The sequence below is a fragment of the Mastigoproctus giganteus genome, chromosome 9 (assembly GCF_048544385.1).
Source record: "Mastigoproctus giganteus isolate SK-2022 chromosome 9, ASM4854438v1, whole genome shotgun sequence".
NCBI classification, from domain to species: domain Eukaryota; kingdom Metazoa; phylum Arthropoda; class Arachnida; order Uropygi; family Thelyphonidae; genus Mastigoproctus; species Mastigoproctus giganteus.
The window spans coordinates 41,707,129-41,733,114 of NC_143583.1; the positions used below are offsets into that span (position 1 = coordinate 41,707,129).

The 25,986-nt window shown below is 36.4% G+C and overlaps 1 protein-coding gene across 1 annotated transcript in view; it reads left to right on the forward strand.

Moving 5' to 3' along the window:
• Positions 1 to 21,609, forward strand: part of LOC150080172 (uncharacterized) — a 52,249-nt gene extending 30,640 nt beyond the window's left edge. The window contains exons 5-6 of the mRNA XM_090380634.1: positions 12,258 to 12,449; positions 21,442 to 21,609. Coding sequence (XP_090236760.1) covers positions 12,258 to 12,449; positions 21,442 to 21,477 — 228 coding nt within the window. The 3' untranslated portion in view covers positions 21,478 to 21,609. The remainder of the gene's footprint in view (positions 1 to 12,257; positions 12,450 to 21,441) is intronic.
• Positions 21,610 to 25,986: the final 4,377 nt, after the last annotated feature.

Here is a 25,986-nt window from a genome sequence, read left to right on the forward strand (position 1 = left end):
TAAGTTCTAAAAAAAATGTGGCTGATAGGCTGAGAAATGGCAGTTGAAGTTTAACATTGATAAATACAAGGTACTCTATATAGGTAGCAGTAATCCCAGATTAACATACAAAATTATTGTGGTACTGTGCCTAGGGGAGTGGAAAATGAAAAAGATATGGGGATAATTGTTCAGTCAGATATGAAGTTCCCTGAGTAGTGCAGACAAGCTGCCAGGATAGCCAATGAAGTTTTGTCTATGATATACAGAAACCTTACTAGCAGGGACAAGGAAGTGATTATTCCTTTGTATAAGGAAATGTTTAGGCTGCATCTTGAGTACTGCTGGAGGCTTCATATTAGGAAGGATGTAGGTCTGCTGGAATCCTTCCTCAATTTGAATTCCCACTAAATTCAAATTGAGGAAGGATGGTTGCAGGATAGATGTCAGGAGATTTGCCTTCAGTCAGTGGGTGGTTGGCTGTTAGAACAACCATCTGGTGTAGTGGAAGTGGGCAGTTTGAATAAATTCAAGGCAGACGGAATGGACTAGAGACGTGGGAAAGTTTTTTTTTTTTTTTTTTTTTTTTTTTGGCTGATTCTTTATAAGCTTGCATCATATGCCTATAATAATAATGTTTGGAAAGGTATTCATTGTTTTTTCTCACAGTGAGGATGGTTTGCTGATATGGGACTACATTGACCAATTAAGTGTTTTAGAGATGCACTTATTGCATCTCTCAAGCACTTGATGATTTCTAAGTTCATGGCCTTATTGAACCTTTGAGCAGTGAGTTTTATTAATGTGTATGAACTCAGTGAGATAAGGTAAGTTTTTCAAAAATTAAAACTTTATACATAAGTTCTTTTAAATATTAATTTGTTTTGATTTTGACTTGATTGCCCAACTTTACGGGGATATTATTGCCAGAAAGCAAATCCCATTTTAATAAAAAAATTGCAAAAAAAACTAATTATTACTTTTACTTTGATACATTAGTATAGTATCCTTTTCATCTGTTTATATATTACTTGATTCAATTTCATTAATTTCTGGATCTGAATTTTAGAGACTTTTGTAATTGCAAATTGGACAACTATTGTTAACAGGTGGAATTTCCTCATTCCCTCCCCTATTCAATTTTCAAATATCACCAATTTTAAACACACACACCAACCGTTTATGACTGATTGAATAATGAAATAAAATAAAATAAAATAAAATGATAGAAAAGACTGTAAAATAATATTTACAAAAAACATTTAATTATTTACAAAAAACTAAACTATAACAAAAATAAAATAAGTAAATAAGTTAAAATGCATTAAAATATAAATATAAAAGTGATAAAAAGACGATAAAAACACTATTAGAGCTTTCGGAGGTGTCTGCCTCTTCCTCAGTAATAGTGAGACTTAAGCGACACATCCTTAAATACCAGGTTCACGGCACATGTGGATGACCAGGCGCATACTCAGCATTCCTTTCACTTGTACCAGAACCGGAAGTGGTCTGGAGACGTGGAAAATTAAAACGTTTATCTCTGGCCAAAACCACCGCCTCAAAAAGGGGGTGAAGCCTAACTCCCCTGTCTCTGTTCATGCTATTGTTACCAGAGGATCCAATCCACAGACTTTCCAGCCACTTGCGGTCCCAGAATCTATGCGCCCGGTCAAGGAAGACAGCGTTGTCGGGGAAGATCTGGTGTTGTTTTTCCCAATAATGCTTGGCAATGGCGGATTTATTGAGCTCTGCGGTCCGTATCGCTCGTGAATGTTCCCCCAGACGGTCCTTGAGACGCCGTCCTGTCTCCCCCACGTAACATTCCCCACAATCCGGGCATGTGATCTCATATACGACCCAACTACTAGAATCCCTAGTAATGGGGTCTTTGACCTGTGACACTACTGTGTGCAACCTCTGGCCTGGAAGATGCACACAGCGTGCCTGAAAGTCGCGAAGCATCCTCGCAATGCGATCTGACAGGCCCGGATAGTAGGGAACATACACTGTGGTAAGCGGTACAGGCGGAACTACCCGATTGGGCTCTTCCTCTCTGTTGTATTCATCAATGACCCTCTGGGGGTAACTGCACCTCATAAGATCCGTCGTCATTTGCCTAATTTCCTTCTCCCCCTCCTCAGGGGTACTGCAATGTGTTTTCACCCTACCCAAAAGTGCTCTGGCCACACTATTTTTATGTTGGACAGTCTGTGCCGTCCTATAATGTGTGTACTGGCCCCTACACATTGGTTTCCTATAAACCTTAGTTCCAAGTCTGGGGCCTTCCCTATATACCATTATGTCCAGAAATGGGAGGGTACCATCTATTTCTACCTCCGAGGTGAATTTTATAAAGGGGGAGAAACCATTGAGAAGCGAGACCACATCTTCCTCTCTGCCCCTCAAAATAGTAAACGTGTCATCAATATATCGTTTCCACTTACGCATAGGCAACTCCAATCTCATGAAAACCCTATTCTCAAATTCCTCCATAGCCAGATTTGCAACAGTGGCGCTGATTGGAGAACCCATGGCTGTGCCGTGAACCTGTTTATACATCACTCCTTGGAAAACCAAGGTTGTACTAGAAAGACATAATTCAACAGCACCACATATATCTTCTATGTTTAGGTGGGATCTAGCACTTAAGGTATTATCCTTTTGTAAAGCCAACCTCACACATCTTACCCCATGTGCTATGGGGATACACGTAAATAATGATATAACATTTAATGACATCATCATCTCGTCCTCCCCTATTTCTTGACTCCGTACAAAGTTCACAAATTGCACACTGTCTCCAATGACCAATGCGGACCGCCCCAGAACCGGGGAAATCAGCTGCGCCAGATATTTTGATAAAGCATACGTAGGGCTACCAATGAAGGAAACTATGGGCCGTAGTGGAACATTCTCCTTGTGTGTCTTAGGTAACCCATAAAATCTGGGCAGTCGACACCCTGTTGCATGCATGGACCAATACTTGTCCTTTGGAATCTTTTCCATTCTTAGCCAGGAAAGTAGCATCTTATTTACACACTGTTCTAAGAAACCTCTTAGAACAGTGTGTAAGATTATCCACAAGGGGTTTCTGTGGATAATCTTATAAGTACCACTATCACCTAATAAGTCTGACACTTTCTTGTGGTAATCTTCTTTGTTTAATACCACCGTTGATCTGCCTTTATCTGCTGGTAGGATTATAATATCTTCGTCCCGTTTAAGTTCTTCTAGTGCTTTCTTCTGTTTCGGGGTAAGATTTGGAGCAATCGTTTTTGCTTGGCCCAGGATGGCGACAGCTTTAACACGAATTTGATTAGCAATATGTTCAGGTAATTTGCTAATTGCCCTCTCAATACCCATAGATGTTTCGGTAATTGGAGGCTTAGGGGGTAGCAATGCAAACTTAGGTCCAAGAGCCAATAGTCTCTCTTGTTCTTGGGTTAACGATTTGCCACTTAAATTCTGAATAAAGTTGGAATGGTCGCTACCCCTAAATACAGCGGACTGCTCCTCTAATAACGTGTGAAACTTCCTAAAATGTCTCTGTTTATATGAATAGGTAATCCTATTCGTCCTCTCCAGAACTAACCTCTTCACACCTATCAGGTGTAGGGGGGACAGTCTACTACTAATATCGCCTAATGCTACAGCAATCAATCTCCTACTATGTCTCAAGTCATCATGAAGTTTCTGAATCCATGTATTCAAAACCTTCTTTTGATACCATGTGATAATCCTGGACAAAAGGGCATCTTTAAATGGTGCCTTGATCCTAAATCCATGTGGCATAAGATTATGATCCCTGCAACGGTAGGCAAACCTTAAGTGCTGTTGCTGTTTGGACTCAGCTATGCTATATCTTTGGAACCTTCGGATGTGCCGCAAAACTGTATGGCCATAAACATTAACTATATCTGCAATAAGGCCTCTGAGGTTGGGATTATTCATACCACCAATTTTAAACACACACACCAACCGTTTATGACTGATTGAATAATGAAATAAAATAAAATAAAATGATAGAAAAGACTGTAAAATAATATATTAACAAAAAACTTTTAATTATTTACAAAAAATTAAACTATAACAAAAATAAAATAAGTAAATAAGTTAAAATGCATTAAAATATAAATATAAAAGCGATAAAAAGACGATAAAAAACACTATTAGAGCTTTCGGAGGTGTCTGCCTCCTTCCTCAGTAATAGTGAGACTTAAGCGACGCATGTGGGGCGGTCCGCGTTGGTCATTGGAGACTGTGGAATTTGTGAACTTTGTAAGGAGTCAAGAAATAGGGGAGGACGAGATGATGATGTTATATCATTATTTACATGTATCTCCATAGCACATGGGGTAGAATGTGTGAGGTTGGCTTTACAAAAGGATAATACCTTAAGTGCTAGATCCCACCTAAACATAGAAGATATATGTGGTGCTGTTGAATTATGTCTTTCTAGTACAACCTTGGTTTTCCAAGGAGTGATGTATAAACAGGTTCATGGCACAGCCATGGGTTCTCCAATCAGTGCCATTGTTGCAAATCTGGCTATGGAGGAATTTGAGAATAAGGTTTTTGCGAGATTGGAGTTGCCTATGCGTAAGTGGAAACGATATGTTGATGACACGTTTACTATTGTAAAGAAGGGGAGAGAGGAAGATGTGGTCTCGTTTCTCAATGGTTTCTCCCCCTTTATAAAATTCACCTCGGAGGTAGAAATAGATGGTACCCTCCCATTTCTGGACATAATGGTATATAGGGAAGGCCCCAGACTTAGAACTAAGGTTTATAGGAAACCAGTGTGTAGGGGCCAGAGCACTTTTGGGTAGGGTGAGAACACATTGCAGTACCCCTGAGGAGGGGGAGAAGGAAATTAGGCAAATCACGACGGATCTTATGAGGTGCGGTTACCCCCAGAGGGTCATTGATGAATACAACAGAGAGGAAGAGCCCAATCGGGTAGTTCCGCCTGTACCGCTTACCACAGTGTATGTTCCCTACTATCCGGGCCTGTCAGATCGCATTGCGAGGATGCTTCGCGATAAATCCGCCATTGCCGAGCATTACTGGGAAAAACAACACCAGATCTTCCCCGACAATGCTGTCATCCTTGACCGGGCGCATAGATTCTGGGACTGCAAGTGGCTGGAAAGTCTGTGGATTGGATCCTCTGGTAACAATAGCATGAACAGAGACAGGGGAGTTAGGCTTCACCCCCTTTTTGAGGCGGTGGTTTTGGCCGAGATAAACGTTTTAATTTTCCACATCTCCAGACCACTTCCAGTTCTGGTACAAGTGAAAGGAATGCTGAGTATGCGCCTGGTCATCCACATGTGCCATGAACCTGGTATTTAAGGATGTGTCGCTTAAGTCTCACTATTACCGAGGAAGGAGGCAGACACCTCCGAAAGCTCTAATAGTGTTTTTCAATTTGCCATATATTTAAATTATGTATATTATTAGTTAGTAACACAAATAAGAGATTGAAACACATTATGGAAGATTTTCAATACAATATATATATAAACAGACAGCAATAATCTGAAGATTACGTAATGTAACCAAAAAAAAAACTATTTTTTTCCAAAAAAACTAATTGAATTGAATGGATTGAGCAAGCTCAATGCTGATGGGATTCCTCCTCTTCTTGCTCAGACTACACACATGAGGGGGCACAAATTCAAATTGAGGAAGGATGGTTGCAGAATGATTTTAGGGAGTTTGCCTTTAGCCAGTGGGGGATGGTTGATTGCTGGAACAAACTTCCATCTGTTGTTGTTGTGGAAGATGGAAGATTTTCTACGTGATTCAAGGATTTAAAGTTTTTAAACTTGAATAAATTCAAGGAAGAACTAGACAAACTGTTATAAGCTTGCTTTTTTTGCATCATTTGCCACTACTAATGCTAATTGAAATATTCTTGCAATGACCTTGAAAAATGCATATATACTTATGTATTCTGGAGAGCTCACTCATGAAAAGCATATATGTACATACTCCTAAAAAAATAGTGGGGGTTCCCCCCTATCGGAATGCACCAAAACACTGTTCTGGAAGTTGTAAACTTGTAAAAATAAAAATTTATATATTTAAATAAAAAGACTATTATTAAAAAAAAAGTGCAGCCATTATCAACCCACTGCAGGATGGAAGCCTCCTCAACAATTCATGCTGAGGGAAATGGACCATAATCTGCCATGCTGGTCCAGTGTGGGTTGGCAGATCGACCATATTCAGCAGTCAGGGGCTTGAACCCCGGTCTACTCAAAGAGCGTGTGCTACTAAACTCCTGCTCCTGCCCACTTGGCTATGGATGCAGGTAGCCACGATACTGCTTATACTTATTTATTATGAAATATCCTTATATTTGCACAGATGCCATTATTAAAAGAAATCCCCCAGAGGGTCAAATTTATCCCCCCACCCCCTTGTTACAGGCATTCCATATCTACCAGTCTCCATAGTGTTTCAGAAGCTTATTTTTTTACAAAAAAGGCCTTGGTAAAAAATAGTATATGCATAATATAAAGATAAAATATAAATTTATGTTGAATTATGCCTTTATAGTCAAAAAATTATTTGAACAAAAACTTTACCTTTTAATTATTGTCTTGGGATGAGATTTTTTTCCCCCTTTTTTTGGTTACTTTGCTCTGAGATTATTGAAGGGTCTAAGGCTATTTAAGTAGGTGAGACTCCACATCTTTAAAGCTAGGCTTGCTGGAAACCACGTAGTAGGAAGCTAGGTTATATGGCTATTAAAGAAATGAGGATGTACTGCTAATATGTGACCAACAGCTGATCAAATTGGATAGGCTACAGTCTTATCACTATGGTAGGACAAAGCAACTCAGAATCACACCAGCTAGGGCACATCCCAGATCAACAAGATCTCCGCTGTTGTTTCTCAAGGAACTGGCATACACACTGCTAAATATGCTACTGGAACAACTATCAATGTAGGTACCATTAATGTTAGGAGCATAAATGGCAAAGAAGTGGAATTAGCACAGTATGATAACAGAATAGCAGGTATCACAGAAACAAAGAGGATGTATATTAGAAAGCTGCAACTGAACAATAATTATGAATTAATTTTTTCTGGAAGTTAGTTACTGTGCAATCAGTGTAGCAATGGTTTTTAAACTAGATTGGAAGAAAATTTAATTGGCTTGGAAGCATTATCCAGTAGAGTTATGTGGGTGGATTTTAAGATGAAAAATTTGGTGATACAATTTGTCTGTACGTGTTGACCAGTTGAAGGCTCAAAAAAAAAAAGTTGAAATAGAAAAGTATTTCAGTATTTCAAAAAGACCAGTAGAAAGAATGACGAAGGAATATTGGTTGGAGATTTTAATTGTGGAATATTTAAATACAAATCTGTGTATCAGAGATGTAAAGCAGAGATGTTTTAGGAGAATGTCTCTGTAGATTGATAAATTCTAGTAGCCTGTTAATGATGTTAAAAGGCTACTAGAATTTTGTGCAAGCCATGTTAATTTTTAGCTTAGAGATAGTTTATATGGAGGCAACATTATAGATACAACAAAAGCATAGTTAGTTGGCTGTATCATTATAGAAATAGATCTTAAAGAACTATAGGAAGGTACACAGAAGATTTGAGATTGGAAACGACATCTTGTCTTAATAAAATTAAAATTGATAATTAGTATCAAAAATTAGAGACAAAAATTGTTAAAAAGGGAAAAAATCAAGAAACCCTCAGCTTTTTCACAATCATCAAATTTAGAAACTTTCATGATAAAGGGTTAAATGGCATGCCTGAGACTAACATAATTGCAGAATGCATAGCAGAACCAAGAAGTTAGTCAGAGAATAGAAAAAAATGCTTTTAAGAAATTTTTTTGAATCCTTGTTGGAATATCAAGAAAAGTGCAATGATTATGAGATATGTGTGCAAGAGACAAAATAAAGTTTTGGGAAAAATATGGAAAAGAAGTTTCTTTCTTTGTTTTTTTTTTTTTTTTTTTTTTTTTTTTGTTAGTTGTTGGTGCATCGGCTTCTGTGGCCATAATGCACCTCCCCCCAAGATTTTTTGCACTACTCTGATCCAAGTCCGAGGTGGGATTCGAACCCGCGACCTTTGGGTTGCCAAGCAGGCACTTTACCCACCCGGCTAGCCCAGTCGGCAAGAAGTTTCACTGTTTAGTTAATTTTAAGTGGGGTATGGTATTGGAATCATAAATAACATAATAAAAATGATAAGGGCAAAATTAAAAGATATGGAAGGGATTTCAGAATTACAGAGTAAATACTTTCATGAGTTGCTAAATTAAAGACTGAAGGAAAGGATAAGATTGAAATGGGTGGAGAAGGTTCAGTTTTTGAAAGCTGAAGAGAAAAAGGTGTCATGGGAGGCATAATCCAAAGGTCATTTTCCTCTAGAAAATTACCTCTGGATGATATGCTGTCTCCACCATGACATTGCTTTCTCTCATAAGTTTTGGAAGATTGGAACTAAACTTTAATTGTACTAATGTTATGAAAGGGAAATAAAGCTGAATCAAAGGCAATTTGTTTCTTTAGTTTTCCAGGCAAAATCTCTGCAAGCACCTTAGAAATGAGGGTTAGAAGCATTGTTGAATGTAACCTTGGAGAAGATTGGTCAGGGCCAAATGGGAAGATTATTTTAACCCAAACAGAGAGTGCCAGGATCAAATGTTTGTACTAAGACAAATTGCAGAAAAATCTTGGGAAAAATAAAAACCTGCATTTAGACTTTGTTAATCTTGAAAAAGCATTGGACAAAATACCTAGAAATTTGCTCTTTCGAATTTTAAAAATATGACATCAAAGAGAATAAAACGTTTGTATAACAATAGTATATCTGCAGTAAGAATTAAAGGACGCATTAGAAATTGGTTTAAGGTTGACCTGTTACTTCTTTTTATAAGTTTCAATGGCCATTTTATAAAAGAATGTAAGTTACACTGAAATTATATGTGAATGATATTGTGTTAGTAAATATCTTCAAGAGTCTCTGAATATATTATATAAAGGTTGTAGGGTTGTAGAGTTAAATCTGCATGGAGCTTGGATTGTATTTGTCATTGCTCCACATTTTGTTATTATGTAATTGGTATTGAAGCACATTTTAGCTTGAGAAGGCGAGCTCATTCAAACAATTTTACCGAAAAGTAAGGTAACACATTTTTCTCTCAATGATGTTTAATAATATGAAATTGAAATTACACATCAAGAAATAAGTGAACATGCACTACTTCTCCACAAAGTCTCCAGTTTTATTGATGCACTTGTCCCAATGATGGATCAGTTTATCAATACCAGTACTGGAGAAGACCGTGCCCACACGCAGTAACCAACATCACACCGCCTGATGAACTTCCTCATCTGTGGTGAAATGCTTTCCTGAAGGGTGTTTTTTCAGAGGGCACTAAATCTATGCTGTTGGGGGGATGTGACAGAGTTTCCCAACAGTTATGACACAGCCACTCACAAGTGCTGTGGGCAGTGTGTGGAGTTGTGTTGTTGTTGTGCAACAAAATCACGCTGCTTGTCAGGAGTTCTGGTCATTTGCATCAGATTTTGGCTTTCAGTTTTTCCAACGTTGCACAGTAAAGCTGTGCATTGATTGTCCTCCCTTCAGCAAGAAATCTGCCAACAGAATGCCTTGGAAATCCCAGAACACTGTGGCCATGACTTTTTGGACACTGGGAACAGTTTCGAATTTTTTGCACACAGGAGATTGTGGATATTTCCAGGTTATAGTCTTGTTTGCCCTCTGGGGTAAAGTTATGAACCCACGTTTTGTCTGCTGTGACTATGCGAGCGAGAAAATCCTCTCCTTCATCGCTGTATCGCAACAGGTTCTCCAGAAACATTTTCATGCGTTTTGCTTTGTCCTCCTCTTATAATTGTCGAGGCATCCAGCAGCAGCACACCTTTCGAAAGCCAAGGATATCGTGAACAATTGACTTACTCACATTCACTATTTGTGCAATTTCACGCAGTTTCACTCGCCTGTTTTCACGAACAATGCCCTTAATGTGCAAAATGTCTTCTGCCTTGCCCAATGAATGCCTGCCTGCCCGATGTCGATCTTCAATGTCAACATGGCCTGCTTTATATTCATTGCAGCAAAAGCATACTTGCTTCTTTGTCATCACCTTTTCATCGTACACACACAGCAACCAGTTCACAGTGAATGTCACTTGGTGAAGACCCTTTTGCTTATAAAAAGCGAATAACTTCACCAACACCTGTTTTGGACCACACTCGCACAGTAGCCACCATTTTTGCAACTCGAATCTGCTGTGAGGCAACAGTACTGCAACACTGCACTGGCAGTCTTTTTCAACGTTATTAATGGGTCTATCTGTCCACCGCATTTCATCTCATTTCCTTTCACCATTATTAAGAAAATGTGTTACCTTACTTTTCGGAAACCCCTGGTAACACATTGTAATACACAAATGTGAGAATGGGATTACACGAGCACAACAGTAAAAGATAAATGGGAATAGTTGATATAAAGAGCTTGGTTATTATAAGAACCAACCATACACGCATAGAATTAGACTTATGAGTTCATATGAAAATTATGAGCTCGTAAGTCTAATTTTATAAATGATCGCACACTCTTATCCAAGCTTAAGTTTTTAAACTTTTTACACTCTATTTCTTTAACTCTTATATTAACTATTTCCCTTTATCCTTCTATCATACTCTCGTGACTTCATTCTCACACTCATGTATGTTGCATCACACTATATTGTTTGAATGAGCTTACCTTCTCAATCAAAGCCAATATTGCTTTAAAATAACAATTATATACTAACTAAAATATGTAGCAATGACAGATACAGTTGAAATCCCATTCAGATTTAATTCTACAAGAGAATTTGATATGAAAATTAGCTGCTTTTTTTTTTTTTTTTTTTTTATGAAAACCCCAAACACGAAAGGTATCAAAACCTGTAGTACTTAGTACCGTGCATGGGTTGAAGGAGAAGTATGGGGGGAGGGGGATGCCGGAAAACTTTGCTCTAGAGACTAAACATGGGTTTCATCACTTCAAGCCTCCAATAAGCAAAGTGGTGGTATTTCACCGGTTGATGAAAGTCATCTACCAGCTTAAAATCAAAAGTTATAAAAGTTGGTAGAGATGAAGAATGTTAAGAATATAAACTAAAATAACAGAAATCGAAAAAAAAAGTAGGTAATTTTATATATCTGTGATCAGTCTTTAATGGAAAGAAACAGTAAAATAAGAAAAGTTAAAAAAATTTTTTTTATGCCAATTAAACAAATTTTTGTTTAACTAATATAAATAGAATATGAACGTAATATACTACAGAGAGAAAACTCGTGCATTCACGCATATTTATTATGCATGCATAGGTTTTCTCTTTCTAGTATATTATGTTCATTGTCGTTAAGAAAGAGGCTTGTTGCAGGTTTATTTTATGTTATCTTACATTTATTTCTTTTAGTTGTATATATTTTCAGTTTTTAAGATATATTTTATTGTACATCTTAATTGTAGTCCACTATTTTATTTTATGTTCTTAATTGTATATATTTTCAGTTTTAATTGTAGATATTTTATCATTTTAACATCTGTGTAATTAGTCTTCTCTTTTAATAAACTGTCAAGTCAGTGGAAGCTGTATATTCTTAATAAGCCTATTTTTAACCTGTGGAGTTGAATAGCTTGGTAATAAATAAAGGAATTGATCAAAAATTAGAATCTTCAGAAATGAGACTTAAGGAAAAATGCAAGATTGAAGCAATTTTTTTAAAATTGCAGATATTGTTTAAATAATTTAGTCCTTAAACATTTTGATCTTTGAATGAAAAACGAAATCGTTTTAATGGGTAATGATTGATGAATGTATGGCACATGTGAAATATTTCCTCACCAAGATAAACATGAGAAAATCTCTTGGAAAATTCCAAGAGATTTTCTCATGTTTTTGAGAAAAGACCTGAAAAAAATAGCTTTTTCCAAGTAATTTCACGATAATAAAAATACTGATACCCCCCCCCCCCCTGCAGAATTTTTCTGTAATTGGGTATCATTATTCGATTACATTTGATTGGGTATCATTATTTTATCCCACCATTATTTGATTACCATGGAAGTATTTATGTTTTCCAGTTCCCAGTTTTTCTTGCAGGAAGCTCTACTACTTCATGTAGAATATGATTAAATATGGAAAAATTCTGTGCTGATATTTTTTATGATGATATTATAAATTAACAGCTTTTTCAGCCAGATGGTTAATTTTTAGGGACCTGGTGGATTAGGAAGTACCAACTGTCGTTTTAAAGTGAGGGAACCTTCACTTCAGAGCAATTTTCTTATACTTGAAAGTGCAGTAGAAAAAGGGCGGTTTATTGCAATTCTTTCTTCAGGACAATTGAAGTCGGCATTGGCTACCAGTACCACAGATCATGATACTCATTTTGGAGTTAGACTTATTGTGAGTCAAGTTTCTCTTTTGAAATCCTTACCCTTATATTCTATGATTTTTTGAAACTGTGTATAGAATGCTCCAAAGTAATTAGTGCATTTTGAAAAACCCCTTTCATTTAATAATAAAAGTAATATAGATATATATAAAGAAATAGTTTTAATGAATGTATGACATATATATAATATCCCACCATTATTTGTTCCTCATTGGTCATTCATAAGAGGTTTTCCAACTGCAAAAGTAAAGGACAGGGGAGCAGCAGACGAGTGAATACGTGGACAGTTTCCATCCCTTTATTTATATTCTATTCCATGAAAAGATTAGTATTTTTAGCATGTATTTAGTTCTCTCACTCAGAACTGATCAGCATTTTAAATGGGCTTCCCTAATAGTATTAGGAGCCAGAGGTTTTTGCTGCACCATCCAAAAAAAAAAAGAAAAGAATGATATATCATGTATGTTGTATTGATGATGGAACCTTTAAGTTCTGAAACTGATCCCAACATTTCCTCAAATTTTTAATGGATATTAGATTTTTCTGATGGGCAATATTATTGGATTAAAAACAATATTAATTAGATTGACTACATGGACTGTTGTAGTTTTTTCTAAAGAACCTATCACCATCACTAGAGAAATCATGGCATTCCCTGACAGCTGGCTGAAAAATTTAATGCAGCAGAGCATTATTTTTGAAGCCATTTCAAATATTGCAAAGGGGGACCTGCATTTGAAACAGGTCCCCCTTTTATTAATTATATTTTAATTTTTTTTATTAAAAAATAAAGAATTACACACAATAAGTATTGCAATCTATTAAAAAAAGGTGACATACTAGTATACTCCAAGCAAAATTCAAAAAACCCAAAACATTTTTTCAGAAATGAAAAAGAAAGTTTGGCACCTGTCAGATTTTGTGCCATTGGCTTTGTTACTTTATGGGGTGCCCCATTGCAAGGTTAATGATTAGAGCAATTTGATGAGAAACTCATGTGGTCGTTCAAAATTTTTTAAACGGCTATGTGATTGATAACTATATCTGCAGGAAAAGTACTAAAAGCAAGAATATTCTAGGCTTGATCATCACCGGAGAACCTGATAGCACAGGAACTGTTAGTGGGAATTTATCATGGAGAGTGCTAAAGTGTTTGATGATGAGTAAGGTCTGAGTTGTTAAAGATAAGGGCAATGGTTTTTATTTCAGGAAAGTAATAGTAATAGACATATAGTGCAAGGAAGCTACAGGGTTTTGCTGCACTGGTCAGGGAAAAGAGAGAAAAAAAAAATACACTACCCTTGAGTAGATAAGAATACAAATTATTTGCTTTCCTTCCCACATAGGTAACTATCCAGTTCATGTTTGAATTTATTCAAACTGTCAGCCTCAACTACCTGAGAAGGCAACCCATTCTAACAATCAACTATTTGCTGGCTAAAAGAAAACTCCTACAATCTATTCTAAACCCCTGCAATTTGAATTTATGCTCTGAAGTTCTGAAATTCTCTATAACAATGAAAATTCCACCATCATTCATTTTACTAACCCCTCTGAGGCTCATAAACCTCAATCAGAGTCTTTCGTCCTATGGTCACCATTTTGCCAATCTCACCGTGCGAGTTGTCCCTCTTTGGACTCTTTCAAGATGCTCAATGTCTTTTTTTTCTGATGAAGTCTCCATACATGAACACAGTATTCCAATGCAGTCTTACAATTGCCTTATACAGTGTTACTATGATCTCCATATCTCTACAGGATAATGTTTGTTAAATCGTTGTTAGGACACTATGGGCTTTCCTGGCTGCCTGTTTACACTGCTCAGAAAACTTCATATCTGCCTGTATTATAACTCCCAGATCTCTTTCTTCCTCTGCTGTTTTTAATTCAACTCCATCAATTTTCCCCAAATGTAAGACCTTGCATTTTGCTGCCTTAAAACATGCCACATTTCTGACCATTCTTGTAGCCTGTTCAGGTCATCCTGAAGGAGTGCTACTTGGTACTGATCATTACCTACTCTGCCAATCTTTACATCATCTGAAAATTTTTACATTAAGCCCATCATCACCATGAAAATCAGAAACAACCGTGGTCCAAGAACTGATACATTGGCATTTCTTCATTCCAAAGGAATCTCTTCCAAGTCAAAAGGTGCCCTCATACTTCAATGGTTCAACACATTCCCTCAAAATTACTGGGTATATGCCATCAACTCCAGGAGCTTTACTTACCTTTATGCTCAAAAGTTGAAAATTACAGATGACTATAAATAGTCATTTGTAATTTAAAAATTGCTATTTTCATATGACTTAACCTCACTTGCATATCTTCTTTTCAGCAATGAAGGGTCTTTCTTCAGTAAAGACAGATGCAAAATACCTGTTCAATTCATCTGCAGCATCAGCTGGGTTGTCTAATACTTTCTCACACCCTGTGCACAAGTGTCCGATCTGATTCACTTTTTTCTTTCTTGTATTCACAAGGAAGAAAGTGAAACGGGTCTATGGTAGTCTAAGGTGGCATGAATAGAGACAGAGATGGTCAAATTATGGAATAATTTTAACGCCACTATAACAGAAGCCATAAATGCATATACAGCATCAGCTGGATTTAATTGATTTAATGGACTAATAGGGGAGAACAGGTGTCCGTTAATGCTAAAAGTCCATTAAATCGAATGTAGCCTGGGGGGGGGGCATTTTTTATTGTTCTTAATATAAAAAAAAAGTTTTAATACAATATACAGTACTGTACAATATAAAATTATAGTGTAGTGAAGAGTATTTTGCTGTGACCATAGTAGTAGTAGTAGTACAGTAGTCCATTATTCAGTATCTGAAAGTAGAGGTGTAGAGGCCTCAGCTTCAGATTCTTCTTTAAATGTTCACAAATGGAGACACTGATGTCATCTGTTTGCTTGTAGACGGTTGAAATGTACAAGCAGTTTGGAGGTGAAATAGGAGTGGAAGTCGGTGAAGTTCTCTTAAAGAAAGCATCCAGCTTCAGTTGTTTGCCCCTCTGATGTTGTTTCTTAATAATGATCACCCTGAACTGCCGAAAACGTTCATAGTAAGGGACAATTTCAGGGTCAGAAGATGTCCCTATGTAGTGGATGGCGATGTCCATGAGATTTCTCATTTCAGACAGTGTAGGCCGTGCTGGTGTAATTTGCTCTTCCCCTGCCTTGCCATATTGAACCTCATCCACAATTTCTTCTTCAGTGAGGACTTGGTAGCTAGGATCACCTTCATCATTTTCAAGCCATTTCAGGACATCTTCAGTTGTTTCCTCATTGCCAGCATTTACAAGGGTGCGATGAAAGTCATTTGCCTCAAATCCTTCAAAATCCAAATCCGGTTCAATATTGTACAACAACCTCTTCCAACTATTTGCCAAAGTCATAGTCTTCATCTCCTTCCAAGCAGCTGCAAAGTTAAAGAGTGCAGACTTAATGTTGTAGGCTCATAGATTCTGAGGTGTCCTGGCTCCTCTTGTGTCTTCTTCTGTACCTTCTTCATCCTCCAACACACGACCATTACTTCTTCCAAAAAAGAATTTCTTATACAGCCTCTTGCAGGCTGCAATTATTCCCTGGTCTATTGGCCGAATAACTGAAGTTGTGTTAGGAGGCAAAAAAAGACATTTAATTCTGCCATCCTTACTAACTTCTCAACACTAGGATGAGCAGGGGCATTGTCAAGAAGCAAAAAAATGCCTTTACATTATGGGGGGGAAATTTTAGGGACAAAGTGGGTGTAGAATGAGTCAGAAAAAATCTCTGAAGTAAACCACGCATTCTTTGAGCTGGTGTAAATAACAGGCAACTGATTCATAATATCTTTAAGAGTGCATAGTTTCTTTGATTTCCCTACCACCATGGGCTTCAGGTGATGCAAGCCATCAGCATTTGCACAAAATAAGGTAGAAATTCGCTCCTTATTTAACTTGCGACCAGGAGTGCTGTGTTCATGTTTATAGGCTAGCGTATTTTCAGGAACAGCATGATAGAACAGGCCAGTTTCATCAGCATTGTAAACCTGTGATAAAATAAAGCCCTCCGATTTAATAAGTTCATTTATAAATTTTCTAAATGGCTCAACTTATGAAGTGTCTGCACTTAAAGATTCACCACAGGTTTTTTGTTCATAATGCCATGCCTTTTTCTAAAGGCCACAGCCACCCATCACTTGCCTTAACATTAAGTCCTGTGTGTTTTCCAAGAGTTTCACATGCAGATTTCAACTCAAAACTTTGTACATTAAGACCACTAGATCTCTGTTGAACATACCACTTATACACAGCTTCTTCTAAGTTTTTATCTTGCACAAATTTCATATGTTTTCTACTCCGATCCGTAGAACCACATTTAGAGCTATCAACACTATATTTTAAAGAAAAATGTTGCAATTTGGCCTTTGATTTATGGATATTAGAAACAGTTTGTTTTTTTTAAGCCATAAATTTCACAAACACTTGCTACTCAGATGCCTTGTTCTAATTTCTCAATTAGCTCTAATATCTGTGCCACATTTAAGTTCACATGCTTTCTTTTAATTCCTCTACCACTTGATGCCATTTTAAATTGTAAGGATGGCAAACTTATTTAATAAATAAAGTCAATTCAGAAATCACAGCAACACTCTATATACAACCTGATCGCGGCGCCTCCGTAGCCAGGTGGGAAGGAGCAGCAGTGCGTAACACACGCTTCTTGATTAGTCCGGGGTTCGAGCCCGTCACCACCAAATACGGAGGATGCGGAAAGGTCAGGGAATGACCACCGCATATCCCGGAGCAATATGGCCTTAGTTGCTAATGCTCCTAAAAACCAAATAAACAACAACAACCTGATCGCACAATAGCTTGAGGCAGACTGAAACCGAAACAAAGTGAGTCGGTAGACCTGCAGTTTAGTGTCCCGAGTCGTATTCAGTTGTCAATTCACACTTGTGCTTATCTGTAATCTGGGAAAACAGTTATTTGAACACATTTTCAGAAAGAATAAAAAACAATTTTCTGAATTTGATTATAAAAATAAAAGTAGGTAATTATCAAAACAATAATGGAAATAGGTAATTATTATTAATTTTTAATTAATAATAATACTGAAGTTTTGTATAACCTAAAAAAAATAATATGGTCTAGATTAATATGTACATTACTGTATTATTATTTGTCCAGTCCATTAAATCTGTTATATCGAGGTCTGTTAAATCAAGGATTTACTGTGTGTGTGTATATATATATATTACTAATTAAAATCGAAAGAGCAGTGAAGCCCAATATGTCCTGTTATTATTAATCTTAAATTATAAGAGGAAACCTCATACCTTTTTGTAGGACTGTAATTCTCTCGACACTCAATCGCAGATGAATGCATTATTATATGAACCAACGTCCCATGTTTAAGTTTGAGTTTTAAAATAGCTACATATTAAAATCATCATGGATTCAATTTTCATATCCATCATAGTGCATCAGGAAGAACCGTAGAAAGTCGGCAGCCATCAACCCCCCCAAAAACCAACCAATATCGGCATGCTAACATGAGAACTGAAAAACAGTTGTCAAAAGTTGTTGAAACAACGAAATAAATATACATCAAATCACAAACTTCTTTTAAGGGACCAACTTATTCGGACCGTTTCCATGTTCATAAGAAGTAAAAAGCAGTTCGCGAATGATATATCCCCCCCCCCCGTTTTATATCAACTTATCGAAACCTGACGCAAGATTATTTATACGGACTGATGTATGAATTACTGTTTATATATGCACGTTAGGGTCCACAAGTCCGAAATATCATAGGGTCTGCCTACATTAATAGAGTCGGCATTTAATCTCATTTCTAATTTTTCCACAATTAATAATTTAAAATATTCCTGCTGTGTATTTAGGACTTTTGATTTGTTAAAAAGGAACACGGGTCCATCATTGATAGCATGAAAAGCAAGCTCTCGAGGCACATGTTCTACTTGCCCTAACCCAGGGCCAGCTCGTGGGTATGTGGAGCCCCTAGGCCAGTTTGGTTTTCAGCACCTGATCATTTTTTTTTAATTTTTAAGCTTTACAAATTTTACATAGTGCTGCCTAATGTTGTGTGCCTCTATGGTTGAAACGGCACCAATCGCTCTGTGTTTCAAGATGACATGATGTTTACTCACAAGTTGTGCAATTATCTTAAATTCAGTGTTCTTTAAAATGTTAATGAATTGTTGTTGTTGTTTTTATTTGGTTTTTAGGAGCATTAGCAACTGAGGCCATATTACTCCCGGGATATACGGTGGTCATTCCCTGACCTTTCTGCATCCTCCATATTTTGGTGGTCACGGGCTCGAACCCGTGACCACATGTCCCTGCAGCAACAATGAATGCCAGTTTACTGATTGAATAACGTGCCTTCACACGTCTCACTGCATGCATAACTGTATCCGTTAAGTTCAAATTCTGTTGAAAAAGAGACACGATTGCCTCAAAAGCTACAAAGTATTTATATTAAGGATATTTTACTGGATTTATAAGTTATCATTATTTCATTTCACCATGGATCCCAGTACAACAGGCCCGTTTATACTCAGCAGTCTCCCCTACTAGAGAAGCGTTATTTATTTGAAGTAGTGCAATACCTGGTATCTCGTTGTGAAGGTAGCCACAATATGAGATAAAATCTAAACGATGCCATTACACTACATGTACAGTTAAACTTATGGGTAAACTATGGTATATTTGCACCAATATTATAGGGCGCCTCTGTAGCCAGGTGGGAAGGAGCAGCAGTGCATAGCACATGCTTCTTGATTAGACCGGGGTTCGAGCCTGTCATAACCAAATATGGAGGATGCGGAAAGGTCAGGGAATGACCACCGCATATCCCAGAGCAATATGGCCTTAGTTGCTAATGCTCCTAAAAACCAAAATAACAATAACACCGATATTATATACAATATTGGTACAGACAATTCATTAACATTTTTTAAGAACACTGAATTTAAGATGGTTGCACACCCTATGAGTAAACTCCATATCATCTTGAAACATAGAGCGATTGGCACCATTTCAACCATGGAGGCACACAACGTTGTTTACAACGTTCTTTGTGGTGGGTGCAATTCCGCTTATATTGGATCAACCCAAAATTCTCTTTCGATGAGGATACAGCAACATCGGTTAGGGCAGGCAGGACATGTTCCCTGGAGCTTGCTTTTCATGCTGATGGACACATGTTCCTTTTTAATGAATTGAAAGTCCTAAATACACAGCAGGAATATTTTAAATTATTAATTACAGAAACCTTAGAAATGAGATTAAATGCCGACTCTATTAATGTATGCAGACCTTACAATATTTCGGACTCGTTGACTCTACACGTGTGTATGAACAGTAATTCATATATTGGTCTGAATAAATAATCTTGTGTCAGGTTTTGATAAGTTTATATAAAACAGGAGGGGGGATATCATTCGCGAACTGCTTTTTACTTCTTGTGAAACAGTCCGAATAAGTTGTTCCCTTAAAAGAAGTTTTAGACAAATTTTAAAGTTTAAATTATTTGTGATTTGATGTATATTTATTTTGTGGCTTCAAGATCTTTTTCGACAATTGTTTTTCGGTTCTCGTGTTAGCATGCCAATATTGGTTGGTTTTGGGAGGGCGGGGTTGATTGGCTGTCAACTTTCCATGGCTCTTCTCGATGCACTGTGGTGGATATGAGAATTGAATACATGATGATTTTAAATACATAGCTATTTTAAAACTCAAACTGATTTATTTTATATTAAACATGGGACGTTGGTTCTTGTAATAATACATTCATCCGCGAATGAGTGTCGAGAGGATTACATCCTACAAAAAGGTGTGAGGTTTCCTCTTATAATTTAAGATATATATAAAAAAAAAGGTAGGTAAAGTGCAGCCATTATCAACCCACTGCAGGATGGAATCCTCCTCCTCAACAATTCATGCTGAGGGAAATGGACCATAATCCGCCACACTGGTCCAGTGCGGGTTGGCAGATCGACCGTATTCAGCAGTCAGGGGCTTGAACCCCGGTCTACTCAAAGAGCGTGTGCTACTGCGCTCCCGCTCCTGACCATTCGGCTATGGAGGCCAGTCAAGATATATATATATACACACACATCATTAAGAAAATATAGCACTAGGGGAATGCTGAGGGATAATTAAAAAACAAACTAGTTTAATTGAGCAAATAAAAATGGTATAGGCTTGTTATAGAGTGATGAAACGTACTGAAGCATATAATCATTATAAGTTGGTCTGTAATAGCACCACAGAATCATTTGCCTGACAAAAGTGGAGTATGAGAAATCACTGTTTAAGGGGCCAAAGAAAGGGGATAAGTTCTACATGTATATAAATACAAAGAAGAAAGAGCAAATAAGATTGGTCCTTACATAAATCATTGACAGCCCAGCTGGTATAGGCAATGAATTGAATGGTATTTCACATGAATCTTTACAGGTAAAAGTTTCTGGATGGTGAGGAGAAACTGCTAGTGAATATGTTAATTCTGAATAAAGAAACAGGAGCAATAAAGGGAAATTGACCCTTTGTGTGTTTGTGAATAATTTTTCACTGTAAAAAAATATAATCATTATGTTTCATAATTCAAAATAGAGAGATATTTATTGATAACAATGTAATGGAAACAATATTAATATTTTAATTTTATTTGAAGCAACTGATTCATTTAACTTAGCTAATGATAATATCATATTTTGTTTTTCAAGTGGAATATTTTAGTGTAACAGAGTTGAAAACATACCATTTTTTTTATTATCTGTTATCTTTCTCACCGTTAATGTATTCTTCTTTTTTTTTATTTTGTTCTTTCCCTTTTTATTTTATAGTTTAGTGTGAACATTTTTGGTTTTAGGTTTATATCTTATTCATGTATTTTGGAATTTAAATGTATGCTTCTATTGTATTTTACATTTAAAGATTTAAGTGAATGATATTAACTTTCCCTTGTTTTTGTTTCAGTACAGTCCATATGGAACACCCATGGTAAAAAAATAGTGCAAACAGTCATCGTCTCTTTAGTAGTTGGTGCCTTTTATACCAAGTGTGTGCTAGCACTAGCAAATCAGATTTCCCAAGACATCTTATTAAACTTCTTTATCTTGATATTCTTTTCATGTTAAAATTCTTTTCCCCTATTTTTTGTATCAAAATTGTAAAAATATATTTAATTTTTTTTACCACTTTTTTTCACTTTTGTTCATCTTGCAAAAGTAAAACCAAAACAAATAGATTCTCATGTCAGTGCTAGCATCTGACAACTGTGCCTTACTGTAGCCAGAATGTCATTTAGCTCATTATTAATGGTAATGTGTAATATGTGAAAAGTGGGAATAGCTTCCCATGGTTTATATTATTAGATGAAGAATGAACTGTGTATAAAAGTTTTTAAAATTGCATAAGTACGTTATTTTCATAAAATGAGTGTAGATTATCTTGTTTTAATTAACTTTTTTTTTCAATAAAATTCGTTTAAGTTAAAAAAAAAAAAACTCATAGATAAAAACAATATTTTTTAATTTGTTAATATCTACCAAAATTTCTAATAAAATACCCTTCAAAACAGGATAATTTATATTTGGTAGTTATTTTAAATTATCTTTGTATGCAACATATATACACAACAACAAAAATGTTTCTTAATTTTTAAATGAAAAACTTCTGTGATGAAAATATAAATCAGGTACAAGAGGTGTGAAGAATTTTAATATGTGAACTTTTTCCAACAGGCTATTATACTCTGGGCCTTCAACTTTGTTCTATTCTGTGCACTTTTCCATTCTTCATATTGTTTTCTGTTATTTGTCACCATCTCTTTTGGGATCTTCTTGGTCTTCCACATTCATTTCCCCAATTTCATTGTTGCGGTTGAACTGAGCAGTTCTTTCTTTTATATGTTATTTTTGTTTTATTTAGCTTATTTCTCCCACTTATATTATATTCTTAGTCTTGACTGCTGCATTCCCACTTCACTCTTCATTTTTATTTCTCATCTACCCTAATTATTCTCAAGTCTGTCTGTTCTAATTCTTCTCACCTTTTTTTATTCTTTCTGTTCTGTGCTTAATGTCTGCTCATTACTAGAGGTGGATACATTTTTCATGAAAAAAAAAATCAGAACAGGAAAGAGGGCACAGAATTTAATGTTTGCTTCAGGTGTTCAAAATCATTGCTTTACATATTGCTTTTCCTTGTTTGTACTCTAATTTAGGTCCTATTTTTATTTGATATTGCTTTTGTATTACTTATTTTCAAACGTTACTCTTGTCATCATTATATTTAGTTAAAGCACCTTTCATTCTCTCCTGCATATCATCTGTGGCAGTGCATAAAGGTTTGTCACTTATTTGTTTGACAGTCTGATTCACGTCCTGCTGTTTACTGAGAGGTTACTATTTAATTCTTAGCTACTACTTCTAAGCTACTATTTAATTCTTAAATAGTAGCTTAGAAGATCTTCAAGAATCTCTAAATAAATCATCTGAATCTCTGGATAAGGGTTATAGAGAATTTGACGTAAAAATTAGTTACCTAAAAATAGAAGTAATTTATTTATTTCGTATAATGTGATCAATAAATGAAGGAACCAGTTTTTTCTTGCTTCCTTCGTGTATCTTGGCCGGGATATTCAACCATCCGGTTGGTTCGGCACCATCGTGATATCCAGCCCGAGGCAGGAATCGAACCCACGACCTTTGGGTTGCTGGGCAGGCACTTTACCTACCTGGCTAGCCCGGTCGCCAATAGAAGTAATGAAAGTTGAGAAAGAGAGAAGTAAAACTTAGATTAGACTGAATGACCAAATATTGGAAAGCAGGAAGTGTAGGAAGCCAGTTATTCAAATTTATTTGGAGCAAAAGAGAAATTAGCCAAAATTTTGGCTAATTTCTCTTTCTATTATTTCTCTAAAATAGCTATATTATAAATAGCTATTTATAATATAGTTTTTAAGTATTTTTAACCTCTGAGCAGAGAGCTGGGTAAGAAATTAAAGGCGTTATCAAAAATTTCAGTCTACAGAAAAGAGAATTTTTTAAGAAAGCTATAAGTAACAGATAAAAAATGGAAAGACCATATTAAAAAATGAAGAAACAAGAAGGAAATGAGGAAACATTTATCTAATCAAAAGGTTAAGCAAAGCAAACTTATGATTTTCTATGGATGCATAGAGAGGTAGGAAGGGGAATTAGCTAAGTAGAGAACAAAAATAATAGGCTTAAAGGCAGATCAGAAGGAAAGTGGATCAGTGGTTATTAAGCAGGAAAGCAGATTGGTATTAAAGGAAAGCAGGTAAAAATCTAACAGAAAATTGGTTAGTATTCAGAAAATTAGTGAGTGGAAGGCTGATAGTTCACAAGAACTGATTTGTGTCATCATGGTGACATGCACCAACTGGGTGTGACAGATTTTGATAAGATGCAATGAACTGCTCTGTAATTTCTCAAAAATTATAGCAATCAAATTTCCAGTCTGTAATTGGCCTTAAGAATTCTATTTAGCATTTATGGATTAAGTCAGCATAAGGAGAAAGCAGTGAAATGCATGACACAATTAAAAAAATGGTATTACAATGCCAGTCTAATTTCTCTAATTTTGTCCATTTATAACATCTTTGGAAATTTAAATACTTAACAGTTGCACATACCGGGTGGTTATAAAATAAATTTCCCTATTCAGGAGACCCTTGTGTCAAAACGGTTAGAGATAGCACTGTGAAAACCTGTGGTTATGTTGTTTAGGGTTTGGGGAAGTGATTTGTAGAAGGAAAAAAAATTAGTTCAAATTTCTGCTACCAGGGGAGAAATTGGCACTGTAAACATGATGGAATTATTATTATTACCAGTCACATGGTGCAAGGAAGCCTGAGGCTTATGCTGCACCAGCCAAAAAAAAAAAAAAAAAAATCCTGAGCCACCCTGAGATGAGAGAGAGAAAATCAAAAGGGAATCACCAAGAAAGAGAAGAATGATGATATCCAGCTCAGGACCCTGGGTGTGCCAAGCTCATACTTACCAGATGTGAGCCCCCGGAGTGAATACTTTATTTGGGATTAGATTTTAATATCAGATCTTAGAAATCTACAGATATTGTTCTCTGTGCTTTCCTTCACTTGAGATGACATTCTGAAAATGGAGGACTGCATGCAACACAGTTTTGCACAGCATCTCATTGGGGACTTTGGCTACATTCTGTTTAATGCTTGCTTTCAAATCGACAAGTGTCTGTATGCTGTCACAGTAAACTGTCTTTCAGGTATCCCCATAGCGAGAAATCACAGGGATTTAGATCTGCTGATCAAGCTGGCCAGAACTGTGGAAAGTCTCTAGAAATGATGCAATCATTTCCGAATGTTGAACGGAGCAGTTCCTTCACTTGTTGACCAACGTGGGGAGGGGTACCATTTTGTATGAACACTATGGTTTCCAAGCATTGCCTTTCTTGCAGAGCAGGAATAATGTGATCTCTTAGAAGAGTGCAGTAGCATGCACTAATTACCATACACCTTATGGGACCATGATGTTGTAGACTCTTCAAAGAAAAATGGTTTGTTTATTAACTCTGCTGTGAATTCGCACCATACTGTAATGAAAGTGAAAAAATAAAGTGAAATTTGCCTCATCAGGCCACAAGATCATTCAGTCATCAAATTCCATATGAGCCAGAAATCGTAGAGCAAAGTCTATTCGTTGTTGCTGATTACAAGACTTCAGTTCTTGCACTATCTGAATCTTGTATGGAACCAGTGTAAAATTATTCGAAGCACTTTACATACAGTAGACCAAGGAAGGTTCAAGTCTCTTGACGCACCTCTGGCACTATTGACTGGTAGTGTTTCGCATTCTGACCATTGCAACCGCCACTTCATTCACTACATCCATTCCGATACCTGATCATCCCCTGCCTGGAATTACACCTAACATGCCGGTCACTTCAAATTCCTTTATTAGTTTTCAAGCCCCACAGACATCAAAGGTCCTTTGCGCAAACCTTTTAAGTTTCCAATATTCACATTGTGCTGCATTAGCATTACTATTATTCTGGTAAAACAGTTTTACTAAAAGAGCATGTTCCTTCTACTGTTCTAGTAAAAGGAGCATGTTTTAAAGGAACATGCTCCTTTTACTAGAACAGTTTTTACAAAAAGAGCATGTTCCTTTTTTGTAAGAGCTATAATGGTTATGGATGGTGGTATTGATCTTTCTGCTTTTATCTAACAGGATGTCATTTGCATAAGCAGCATGTCTAGAAGTAAATGACAACTTTTACATATGTGCAGCACCATTTTCCCCCTGGTATCGGAAATTTGAACTAATTTTTTTTTTCTACAAATTGCTTCCCGATACCCTAAATGACATACCCCCCAATTTTCACAGCTCTAACTCCAACCATTTTGACACTAGGGTCAATAGGAATGCTTATTTTATAACTGCTCGGTACTTTATTGGTGTTATAAATCAACACTGATTATAATTGTAGGTTGCTCTTATATATGTTTTCTTAAAAAAT